Source organism: Morchella sextelata (assembly GCF_020137385.1).
Source record: "Morchella sextelata strain SCLS chromosome Unknown scls_6, whole genome shotgun sequence".
NCBI lineage: Eukaryota > Fungi > Ascomycota > Pezizomycetes > Pezizales > Morchellaceae > Morchella > Morchella sextelata.
The window spans coordinates 861,781-874,030 of NW_025408621.1; the positions used below are offsets into that span (position 1 = coordinate 861,781).

At 47.6% G+C, this 12,250-nt stretch overlaps 2 protein-coding genes across 2 annotated transcripts; both read left to right on the forward strand.

Annotated features, from left to right (window-relative positions):
* Positions 1-5,047: 5,047 nt before the first annotated feature.
* H6S33_011361 (uncharacterized protein) lies at positions 5,048-5,356 on the forward strand (the record flags this gene model as incomplete). Its single annotated transcript, XM_044842714.1, has 1 exon — positions 5,048-5,356. The coding sequence occupies one exon, from the start codon at positions 5,048-5,050 to the stop codon at positions 5,354-5,356; it is 309 nt and encodes a 102-aa protein (XP_044696129.1).
* Positions 5,357-10,569: 5,213 nt separating this feature from the next.
* Positions 10,570-10,770, forward strand: H6S33_011362 (uncharacterized protein; the record flags this gene model as incomplete). Its single annotated transcript, XM_044842716.1, has 1 exon — positions 10,570-10,770. The coding sequence occupies one exon, from the start codon at positions 10,570-10,572 to the stop codon at positions 10,768-10,770; it is 201 nt and encodes a 66-aa protein (XP_044696130.1).
* Positions 10,771-12,250: the final 1,480 nt, after the last annotated feature.

The following is a 12,250-nucleotide window of genomic DNA, read 5'->3' on the forward strand; positions in this document are numbered from 1 at the left end:
TCACGAATGCCCTCACGGCTTTGCAAGTATTCAACTAAATTCATTCCATGTACGCAAGTCTATCCTAGTATTTACCAACCATTTACCAGTCTCCACCTCAAACAAATAGGCAATTTCAAATATACTCCGAATATTAACGACCCATATCCTTTTCTGCCTCTTACCACAAACCTTCAGGAGATTATGTGAGCTATCAGTGATACCACGATCCTTTGCCTCGAGTAGCTCCATTATACATAGTCTATTTGTTCACCACCCACTGTCCCACAGCTTGAATAAAGCCTTCACACGTCCTGGTAAGCGTCCCCGAAATACTCTCCACTCCTCTGAAGATGCTACCGACATCCATACCCAATCCTTTCTTATTTATCCTTTCCCAAAAGTTGCATTTCCCGTACACCTAAGATTGTGAATCTCGCACACCTCAGGTCTTTGGAAGATTGCTATCGGAACCTGCAAACATGTGAACATTTCCATCCGGCGCTCTAAAATACTCTCAGAGATTCCGGCAAAGCTTTGAGAGCATCCCGCAACCTCTGCATACTCCTTTATCAGACGATATAATGTGGTATGGCTTATTTGCAGTCCATCCACAATATTGAAAAGTCTTTCCGATTTCGCGGAGGGGTTGCAAATATGCATTGGAGGCAACCCTACTTCCACTATGGATCATTCATTTGGAGTTTTTTTCCGGTCTTCGATTTTAAAAATCTCAAGTAACCCCTTCAGGTTATCTGGATGGCTCCAAAGGATGTCGTCAGTGCTCTCAGAACCTCCAACAATATCTTTCAAATTCAGCATTCGAATCTCTAACGCCCCCTATAATTCAGTATCTGCTTTGCAGTATCGACCTTGTTGGATGCTCTGTATGCCTCTTTTATCTGATGTATATAGGCGAGTTCACTGATATCGGTGGAGTACTAGAGAATGCTCCCAAAGCGCTCAACATGTTCCCGATAGTGCGATAACATGTGCAATTTGATGAAGTTGAAGTGAGACCTTTCTTGTATCCCGCGAATGTCCTCTAAACCTCGCTCAACACTCCAGGAGCCTGGTGCATTTAAGGATTTTGTTCGATTTCTCGCATCCTTAACCGTCCTCCTGTATGCCTGGAATTCTAAAAGGATATCCTTGTACTTATGGAAATCCTCGAGATAGCTCTCCATATAATTCAGTCTTCTCGTCGTATGCCTCCCATACTACACCATTAAGTAGAAGTCGATTAAGCCTCGTACACATTTTAATGCCTTTACAAAGTCACCCCTGAGAGCCACCGCTGGGTTTCTCAAAGCAGCCATGAGTGTTCCAAAATGACCTGCGCCAGATTTCCCATCTCCTTCCCTTGCAATTGGGTTCTGGCACGATATGCCTCATTCAGTACTGCCAGTCCAGGGTAAGGCGCAATCGAGGCCCAAGCCTTGTCAAATTCCTCCAACCAATTGTGCTTCTTCCAGAAAGTCTAAACCCACTCCATCATTTGCTTCAACATCAATAGATAGACATTGTACAGAATATCCAGTTTATTGAGATCATATGAATTAGCCCTCGGGATACCCCAGAAAGCATTAAAAAGTGTCTTCATTGATCTCGCAACAAGGTATTCCACCGATCTCAGGTTTTCCAAGTTCTCCCTGAATAGCTTTCCCCTCTACCGGTAATCCTAGTGATTGCGAGTAGGGCTCCGGCGAGTGCTCCCAAGACTGTGGAATTCCACCTAGCCATTTGACTCGATGTCATAAAGTGGAATTAGCGAGTGAGTTATTCATGAGCTTAGGTGGGACTGGCAGTAGCTCTAGGAGAATTAATGAATGGCCGGTGGTCTTGCTCCGGACCGTTGACTTGATGTTACCGATGGTAAGGTAGATTAGGCAGGCTTTCTTGTCCTCACTAAGATTTGTCAAATGTATGACATCTAACGCGTATATAATTGGCACCACAGTCGACCTCTCCTGTAATGTATTCTGTCCAGAAAGCATTAGCGACTGCTCATAGAGCACTTGTGAGGCTTACCGGTCCTGTGTCTCCCACCACCAATCTCCTGTATGTATTTCCCGGTACGATCTGTCGCCCGATTCATTATTGTCTACCACTGACGGGTACACCAATGACTCCCGAAAGGCCCGTTGGCCTAAAAGATATCGCACAATTACCATTGGATTTCAGTAATAGTAAGGGGTATTCACTCTCCAAATATCCAACTCTGAATGATGACAGCTCGCCTTTCCCAATATGGAATTCATTTCCTCCAATCTCTTTATAAAACCTCACCCAGTACTGTAGTAGCTTTCGCCACTGTTTGACGGAGCATATAGAAAGAAATTGTCGATATTTTCTTGTTAGGCCTTCGACAGTATGAAATAACATGCCATTCTAAACTCGTATGCTTACTTGAATGGGTGCTATGGGTATCGGAGAAGGTTTTGTGAGCATTCGTCGTAGTCCTCCGAGCGGTATAGACGCTGCCCACCACTCTTGTAAATTGTTGTCGCTGCCTCATGCCTATTTGCATCTCCATCTGCCTCTTCCATCATAAAATATGATTCGGATTCCAGATCTGAATTATTATCGGTATGTTAGTAATGATAATTGATACTGTTGCTCTCCGAACTATTCGAGTCGTCATAGGCATTTGAATAGGAATCGTGAATGCCTTCTGGGCTGTCGTGAGTGTCATCGGGTATCTCTTGATCGCGTTCTAGGAGTAAAAACTGGTTTTCCAGCCATTCATCTGCTTCAAATGGATGTGTAGTTCGAAGATGTTTATCAAAGTTCGCGGAGGAGCTGTACCACTTGCTGCAAAAAGGGCAAAACAATTTCATTGAAGTTTCACGATGCTACCAAAGTACTCTCGAGTGCTCTGAACATTTGTTTTCTGGCAAGGCCAAGGAGGCTCTTTCCTGTAGGTGCTGCTGCACAGTGTTCGAATGATTTGATTTGGCAGCCAACGAGGCTCTCATCTGTACCTCGTCGGCAAAGCTGACTTTCAATACGAGTCTGATGTCTTACATCAACCCAATACAAACACAAACACCAACATGAAGAAACACCCACCATCCCAATCAGGTGGCCAGTTATGCTAGATTATATCGCCTCGAGTATTTGCACTCTCTCCCTGAGCACTCGCGGAGTCTCTTGAGATCGAGACAGTATTCTCAGCGCCAAATTCAACACTAATATCGACTATGAGATCAAAGAATACATTCTCTCTGAATCAACTTCCTAGAGGACAGAGCACCAATACCAAGAAGAATACAAATACCAACCCCAACACCAGAATATTATTGATGTCACCATTGGTACTGCCCGAGCATCCCCGAGTGTGCCTGGAGTATTTAGATTATCAACATCATATATTGAAGCAAACATTGAGTACGAGCATCCTCGAGTGCTTCTAGAGCATTCATAGGTGCTTTCGGAATCATGATGAGCTCAAGAAAAAAGCTGATCGTACTCGGTATAAAAACACCCCGCCCTTCCTTCAAGTTCGTGAGAAGTTCCTAATCAGTTTCAAGTTCTCTTCCACCTATCACTTCAAGTTCTCAATTGCTTTCAACATTAGCTGTTGCAATCTTATCCTTCAAGTTCCTCCATTTTCAAGCGATTCAACCTTTGCAATCTTTATAAATAAGATGGTATTTCTCCCTCCTAATCCAATTAATATCAGAATCATACTCACCACAGTGATACATTAAAATTATCAAACTCCAAACACCACTCAGAGCACTTCCGGTAGCTCCAATAACACAAATAAACTTTCCAATAAGAAGTACTTGCGTCACATAGACGAGGACAATAAGAAAAGATCCAACGAGAAACCAAGAAATACAAATCATCCTGAAAACATAAGAAACACCTAAGTTCATCTGGTCGCAAATCGTCTGGCAAAACTGTCAAGCCTATTCCAGAGAAAATACAAGAAACACTCCCGAGGCAGTCGTCAGTGCTTTCCGGGTTCACCCCTATCAAAAAGAGCTGAAAGCAAAACCCCCTACCTTCACCAATCCGGACTGAACTCCGGACTCCACCAAATACTAACCTAGCTCCATTGGACACTAAAAGGACTTTCCCGAGTAACTAGGGAGCAACCCTAACTCATTCTGAATCATTTCCCAACTTTGGTTCCGAACTCTCTGAACCATACATAAGTGACGATCAACACACAGCAAGAAGTCCAGCAAGAGGCCCACTAGCAGCAGTGTCCACTACTTCCTGAGACACACCAGTGCTTCACCAAACCTTCTTGTACGGATGACCATACTTAGGCTTAGTGCTACCCCTCCACCAACCTCTTCTAACGGCAGCTATGTATTTCGGCTAGGTGATAAACTGGAACGAGGAAAAGAGGTATTGTGCAGTGGAATTAGGATTTGTAATGGGGATTTCTGTTATGTTCTTTCAGTTTCTGTTACGCGGAGGTATTAGTCATTATTGGATTATGGTTGGATATATAAGGGGGCGTTGTCTTGTGCTTTTACCTGTTTTCTCTTTTTCCTTCTTTCTTTACGCAACCTCTGCATTCTACCCGCTCGCCTCTGGCTCGCGGTAGGATTTCTTCCCCCCGAGATGGAGTTATACTGATTCTCGAATTGCTTCGGTCCCTGAACTTCCCTCGCTCGACCCCCCCATTCTTTGCTCGTTCGGTGCCCTTACGGGTCGCGTCCACCGTTCACCCCTCGCCAAACCAGCGGCTACTCTCGAAAGCCGCCTTCGCCCCTCCTTATTTTCACTCATCGCACGAGTGATCCCACACGTCGGGTACGCACACTGTCAGTAATCTCCAGTCAGCGAGAACCTACTGCCAAAGCGCTCGACAGCCCGCGAAGTTAGCGACCTCTCGGTCGCAAAACTATCGTCAAATTTTTTACCCGAGGTCCCGTGACCTTACCCCTCTTTATCGGCCTTAACCAGGCCACCCACTTTTACCCGAGGCGGCCCGCTCCCCTCACCCCAACCCAACCGGTCTCCGAAACCACCCTCAACACAACACGGTCGGCACTTTCGATTGCGACCCCCACACATACTGAGCCTTCGGCTCAACCCTTTTTGCATGTCCCCTCCAGAGGACACTACTTCAAATACGACTCGGGCACAGTCTTTAGCCGTTGCTCCAGGGACCGACGACCCCACCCATTCTGACTTGACCTACCGGTCACCACTCCTCAATTCCTCGCTGCTTGACAACCAGATGCCCGAGGACCCACTCTTACACCACCCCCCTCGCTTCCACCCTGACGCTGTTGCGGTTGGCTTCTCCTGCCTTCGTGCGTGTGGTTTCCCAGTCCTGTTAAGATTTGTCCACAGATATGACATCGGGAACGTTGGTAATGATATCGTTTCGATTGAACACTACGTTTAGGATTGTGCTCGCTTATGTAGTTGACGGAGAAGTTTGGGGTTCATTCTTACTACGGGGAGGTTTCTTTGTTGTCGCTTAGATTCTGCTTACCTGTACCACCTGTTATTTGCGCCCTCTTCGTGCGTCATTTACTTTTACTTATGTACGTAGTTCTCGTAGCTGCGGTAGTTAGTTTTGTATTTTGTTTTTGCTTTCGGGTTAGTCGGTGGAGGTTGTAGTCGGGTAGTTAGGTGTGCGATAAGCTTCGGCTTCTAAGCAATATAAGTTTCTTCTTCTTCTTCTTCTGCATTCTACTTGCTCGCTAAGGCTCGCAAAAACTCCCTGATAACAAACTTCGCTTTAAAAACATCTTATTTTACTCCTCTTGGTTTACCCTGGTATACCATACCAGGCTGAGCCACTTCGTCCCCGATCGTACGGTCGCGTTTTGTTGTTTCAAGCGAAATAAACATACGAAAACTGACTACTAGCGAAGAATTCTCCAGCCTTGACCTCCCGAAAGGAAGGAAAAGAAACCTATCCGAAACATCACTCCACGCCGCCCGAAGAACCGGACATTCAATCATGTCTCAGCAAGCTTCACTCCAGTCCTTCTTCACTCAATCCTCTCAGCAAGGGACAGCCCCCTCACAGATCAGGAACACCCAGGTTCCCAACCCAACCCCATCCAGAACACAGGAACAGGAATTCTCCTCGACCTTTGCAAAAGAATCTGACTATAACGATCCTTATCAACCGAGCGTTGACTACCTCTATCCGAGTATTGTCCCCCAAGACACCCACACCCAGACAGACCTAAACTATATCACCTGGGCCATCAGACATGCAACCAGCCAGATCTGTCCACCCTCCGACAGGATCGAAATCCTCGAAGAGCAAACAACTACACTCCGGAGAACAGTGGATACATTGAAACACCAAATTGAGGCCCAGACAAACATGATCACCAACATGCATTCGGCGATTCACGCCCTCCTCAATAAACAACCACAACCGCAGCAACCGCAACAACAACAGCAGCAACAACAACAACAGCAGCAACACCAACAACCACAACAACCGCAACAGAGAAAGAGAACGGCCCCTCCAGCGGTTCCCCAAACAATCCCCCAAGCAGCGCCACAGGCAGCTCCTCAGGCCCCCCCACCTGCACCTCCCCAACAAGCCCCACCCCGTGGATGGAAGGCAGGCACCTGGGCCGCCGTGGCCTCGGCACCCGGTCCTGCCCTAGGAAACTTCCAGGTTGTCGAGAGAAGAAAGAAGCCCGCAAAGCCAAAAGCGGACCCTCTCTTCAAACCAGAATATACCAAAATCAACAGAGAAATCATTGTTGAAACCACTGCCCCATCCGATGTCAATCCCTCCGAAATCAGGACCCTAGTCAATGCAAGAATTCAGGACGAATCCTGCCACTTCATTTCAGCAAGGAGAACACCCAAGGATAACTTCATCCTGGAAACCAAGTTTATCACCCCAGCAACAAAGGCAATGGAATACGCCAAAGAAATTGAGGAGGCTCTCCTCACCCTACAAGTACCGGTCGCCATCATCCGCACAAACTCCAAATGGTCAAAATTTCTTATCCACGGAATCCCTACTACGATCGGAGAAGGCGTCGAGGCAGGACAACTGGTAGCATCCGAAATTAGAAGCAACTATGGAGAGAACTTCCAACTTGCCCAGGTTCCCCGCTGGATCTCCAGAGCAGAGACTCGAATGGAGAAAACCCACTCATCAATGGTCATCGCGCTCCCAGGACAAGTTACAATGGAAACACTAGGAGTTAAGTTCCTATCCCTCTTTAACCGAAGCTGCCACAACGAGGCCTTCCTCCCAACCTTCCCAGACACCCAGTGCTTGAAGTGCCTCGAATACGGTCACCGCCAGGAGAAATGCAAAAACAATGGGAGATGCGGTCACTGTGCCGGAGATCATCTCACCAGCTTCCACCCATGCAATCAATGCCAGGGAGGATATAGATGCACCCACACCTCAATCAGATGTCTGAACTGTAAAGGAATCCATAAGGCCTCCGACCCAGCATGCCCCGAAAGAGTCAAACGCCGATTCCTCAACAAAGGAAAGGAAAACGCCCCACCCGCTCAAGACCCATCGGCCGCACCCGTCCAAGAGTTGCTTCCGATAGTTCAAGTACCAGCCACCGCCCCAGTCGGAGCCATACCCGTTCCCGAAGACGACCAACACATGACAAATAATGCTTATGCCTCGAACCACCGTGCTCGCACACCAACTCAATTGTGCACGGAGCGAACTTATTACCAAAGCGGCGGTAGAAGAAGCGGAAACAGACTCTAGTATTTATTTTTTATTATTACAAGAACCATGGACCTCAGCAGAGGGATACCCACCAGAATCAAATCTCTTTTATATTTTTACAGCCAGCAACACCAATACAAAATGTGCAACATACGTCCACAAACATGCCAACCTCAAACCAAAACACCACTACACACACGATAATTTCATAGTATCGATTACGGTAGAAATCCAGAACAAGAAAACCCAAATCCTAAATATATACTCCCCAGGCCGAAGTGGCCCCTTTGCCCAAATAGCAAAAACAATCCAAACCCTCGACAACTGTCTAGTAATGGGAGACTTCAACTGCCATCATCAAATGTGGTACGGAGTAACATCACATGAATACAGAAACAACATCCGAGCAGACCGCGCCAACGGTGCACGGCTAAAACAATGGATAACTCGACAGAAATTGACCCTCCTGAATGAACCAGGCGTCTTTACGCACTTCCCCAGAGACAGAGGAAAAAGGCCTACAATTATCGACCTTACATTTGTAAAAGGCCCAACTCTCGACCACAACCTACGATGGAGCACTGAACCCTATGGAGCGGGCTCAGACCACGGGAGAACCTCCGTTCACTTACACTTGGAAAAACCACCATTCGTACCAAGACGAATGTGGCGACAAACAGACTGGAAGCTCTTGGAGAACAATATGTCAAACATTTCTCTCCCTGCAGAGGCATGGGAAACCAAGGAACATACGGAACAAACTGTCGACTTCTTCCTAGAACTGGTCAGGGCAACAATCAGTATAGTAACACCACTCTCGAAGGAAGGAGTAAGAGCCAACTCCTGGTGGTCAGAGGAAATGAAACAAATGAAGGCAAGGGTAAACGCGGCAGAAAGGAAGGCGAGAAATACAAAGAAACCCAACCACGCGGAGGAGCACCGGAAGGCATGCAGAGAATGGACAGTCATGATCCGGAAAGCAAAAGCGGACCAGCGGGAAAAGACGATGAACGAGGCGAAAGGTAGTGAGGTCTGGAGAATCCTAAATGCAGGAAGGAGAAGAGACACAATCATACCAAAAATACAGGGTGAAGAAACGTTTGCGGGGAAGTGTCAAGCTTTAAGAGCCCAACTTTTCCCCTCAAAATGGACGTCCCCCGACCATCCCCCCCTAAACATTAGGCCCCCCTCTTTTGACCTTAGCAACACCTTCGACATAGTCACCCCCGAAGAACTTAATAAAGCAATCGACTCCTGTCCAGCGCACTCGGCGACCGGCCTGGACGGCATCCCCTATACCTTTATCAAAGCAATAGTGAGAGCAAACACAACTCTAATTCAAGACATGTTCTCTGCCATGCTCCGGCACGGGGTACACCCAGCGGAATGGAAAATAGCTAAGTGCATCCCGATCCCGAAACCCGGCAAAGCAAACTATCATGAAGCAAAAGCCTACCGGCCCATTTCCCTTCTACAATGCTTCAGCAAAATTCTGGAGAAGATAGTGGCTCAGAGACTCTGCACCGCTGGAGAAATCCTAGGCACACTCTCAGTGAATCAATTTGGAGGAAGACCAACCATCTCGGCAATCGACGCCCTCCTGAGAACCTTAACACCAATACAACAAAACTTACTACTGAAAAACAGTACCGGAATCGCTCGGCGAGACAGACCAGCGATCCTAACCAACGATATCCAAGGAGCATTTAACTGCGTCGACCACCTACTCCTCGCGGAAATCATGTACCAACAAAAATTCCCTACCTACTTAACATAATGGTGCAAGGAATTCAATACCGGCAGAAAACTACAGTTTCAATTTAACCATGAGCTAGAGGAACCACAGCCCTATGATTCTGGAGTGCCGCAAGGTAGCCCCATGTCCCCGGTACTATTCATGATCTATGCTGGAGTAATCCTGGACCCAACAAGTAGCCCGAAAGAGATGGACACCATATATATCGATGATGATGCGCTGGTGCAAATATCTAAAACACCAGGCTTCACAATCAAGAGAATGGAGGAACGAATGAGAGAGAGACTAATAAAAGCTGAGCCACTCCAAATTAAGTATGACCCGGATAAATCCGACCTGATCTTCTTCCGGCCCACCACATCATCCATACAACAACCACGACCTCCGGTCAAAATTAACAATACCAACATATACCCCAAGGAGAGGCTGAAATATGTAGGAGTCTGGATAGATCCGACCCTCTCCTTCCGGCCCCACATCGAAGCAGCGATCACAAAAGGCCTTAAAGCCCTCCACCAGATTCGATACACCGCTCGCATGCCAGGAATAACGGTTAAAACAATCCATCACATCATAACACAAGGCTTCCTCCTAAGTCTACTCTACGGATCCGAGGCTTGGTGGACTGGCGCAGACCACATTATAAGATCCCTCGAACCACTATATAATGAAGCGGCCCGAATCATCACCGGCCTACCACGATGGACCAAAAGAACTAAACTCCTCCGAGAAGCAGGCCTACCCCCCTTAGAACATCTCCTGACATATCGCTCAAGAAAGTACGGAACTAGAATACTCTGCACCGACGCAACCCACCCCAACAATGAATCCCTGATCGAGCTCCTCCCATACAGAGAAGCAAATATCAAAGGAACAGGCTTACACCGAATCGCCTCCCTACTACTCCCATACCAGACCCCCGGAAATGCGAGAGATAAGTGGAACCAAAATAAACTACTACGCGACCACCTGCTGGAAGAATGGAATACACAACCAATACCGAACTACCACCATCGGGGGGAATTCCGCCCCCCCTCCTAAGATTGCGAAACTCACCCTTACGGAAGCAAAAAAAGTATTTCGAATCCGGTGCCAAACCACCCGAATCGACAAACACGCAGTACACACAGACCCCGAACTATGCCAGTGTGGTATGGAAAACTCAGCGAAACATATACTTATGGAATGCCCAGCGTGGGCTCGAATCCGCACCCCTCTGATAGAAAAGATCCCCGGAGCGATGAGCTGGGAAAACTGGATGTTTACAAACCTGAGAACGGACCTCATCCTACAATTTGCGAAACAATCTCAACTCTCGAAATGGTACGAGTCGGCGGAGGCGGAGGCGGACCTGGAAGAGGGGATGGAAGAAAATGATTAGGGACGGGATTAGGAAGGGCAGTTTCCTTTTACTCTTTAAATTTGTTTTTTATTTTCTGTTTTGATGGATCCAGCGCTCGAGTCCGCTGAGATATGTTATTTCTCCTTGTCGTTGGGCCTTCTGGTCGAAGTGTTGTCCTGGAATTTCCTCGTTATTGTTCGTGCTCGCTTGTGCTTGTTTTGTTCTTGTTCTTGTTCGTTTGCGTTTGCGTTTGTTGTTTTCTTTTCTTTCTTTCTTTTGTTCGGTTCGGTTCGTGTCTTAGGCGGTTGGGTCGGCATGCAATAAGTCTTGTACTTCGAAGCAATATAAGTTTCTTCTTCTTCTTCTTCTTCTTCTGCATTCTACTCGCTCGCCTCTGGCTCGCGATAGGATTTCTTTCCCCCGAGATGGAGTTATACTGATTCTCGAATTGCTTCGGTCCCTGAACTTCCCTCGCTCGACCCCTCCATTCTTTGCTCGTTCGGTGCCCTCAGGGGTCGCGTCCACCGTTCACCCCTCGCCAAAATAACGGCTACTCTCGAAAGCCGTCTTTGCCCCTCCTTATTTTCACTCATCGCACGAGTGATCCCACACGTCGGGTACGCACACTGTCAGTAATCTCCAGTCAGCGAGAACCTACTGCCAAAGCGCTCGACAGCCAGCGAAGTTAGCGACCTCTCGGTCGCGAAACTATCGTCAAATTTTTACCCGAGGTCCCGTGACCTTACCCCTCTTTATCGGCCTTAACCAGGCAACCCTTTTTACCCGAGGCGGCCCGCTCCCCTCACCACAACCCAACCGGTCTCCGAGACCACCCTCAACACAACACGGTCGGCGCTTTCGATTGCGACCCCCATACATACTGAGCCTTCGGCTCAACCCTTTTTGCATGTCCCCTCCAGAGGACACCACTACAAACACGACTCAGGCACAGTCTTTAGCCGTTGCTCCAGGGACCGACGACCCCACCCACTCCTTACTTGACCAACCGGTCACCACTCCTCAATTCCTCGCTGCCTGACAACCAGAAGCTCGAGGACCCACATTCGACCCACCCCCCCTCGCTTTCACACCTGACGCTGTTGCGGTTGGCCTCTCCTGCCTTCGTGCGCGTGGTTTCCCAGTCCTGTTAAGGTTCGTCCAGAGATATGACACCGGGAACGTTGGTAATGATATCGTTTCGATTGAACACTACGTTTAGGATTGTGCTCGCTAATGCAGTTGACGGAGAAGTTTGGGGTTCTTACTTATTTACTACGGGAAGGTTTCTTTGTTGTCGCTTAGATTCTGCTTACCTGTACCACTTGTTATTCGCGCCCTCTTCATGCGCTGTTTTTCTCTTTTTATATACGTAGTTCTCGTAGCTGCGGTAGTTAGTTTTTGTAATTTGTTTTTGTTTTCAGGTTAGTCGGTGGAGGTTGTAGTCGGGTAGTTAGGTGTGCGATAAGCTTCGGCTTCTAAGCAATATAAGTTTCTTCTTCTTCTTCTTCTTCTTCTGTAT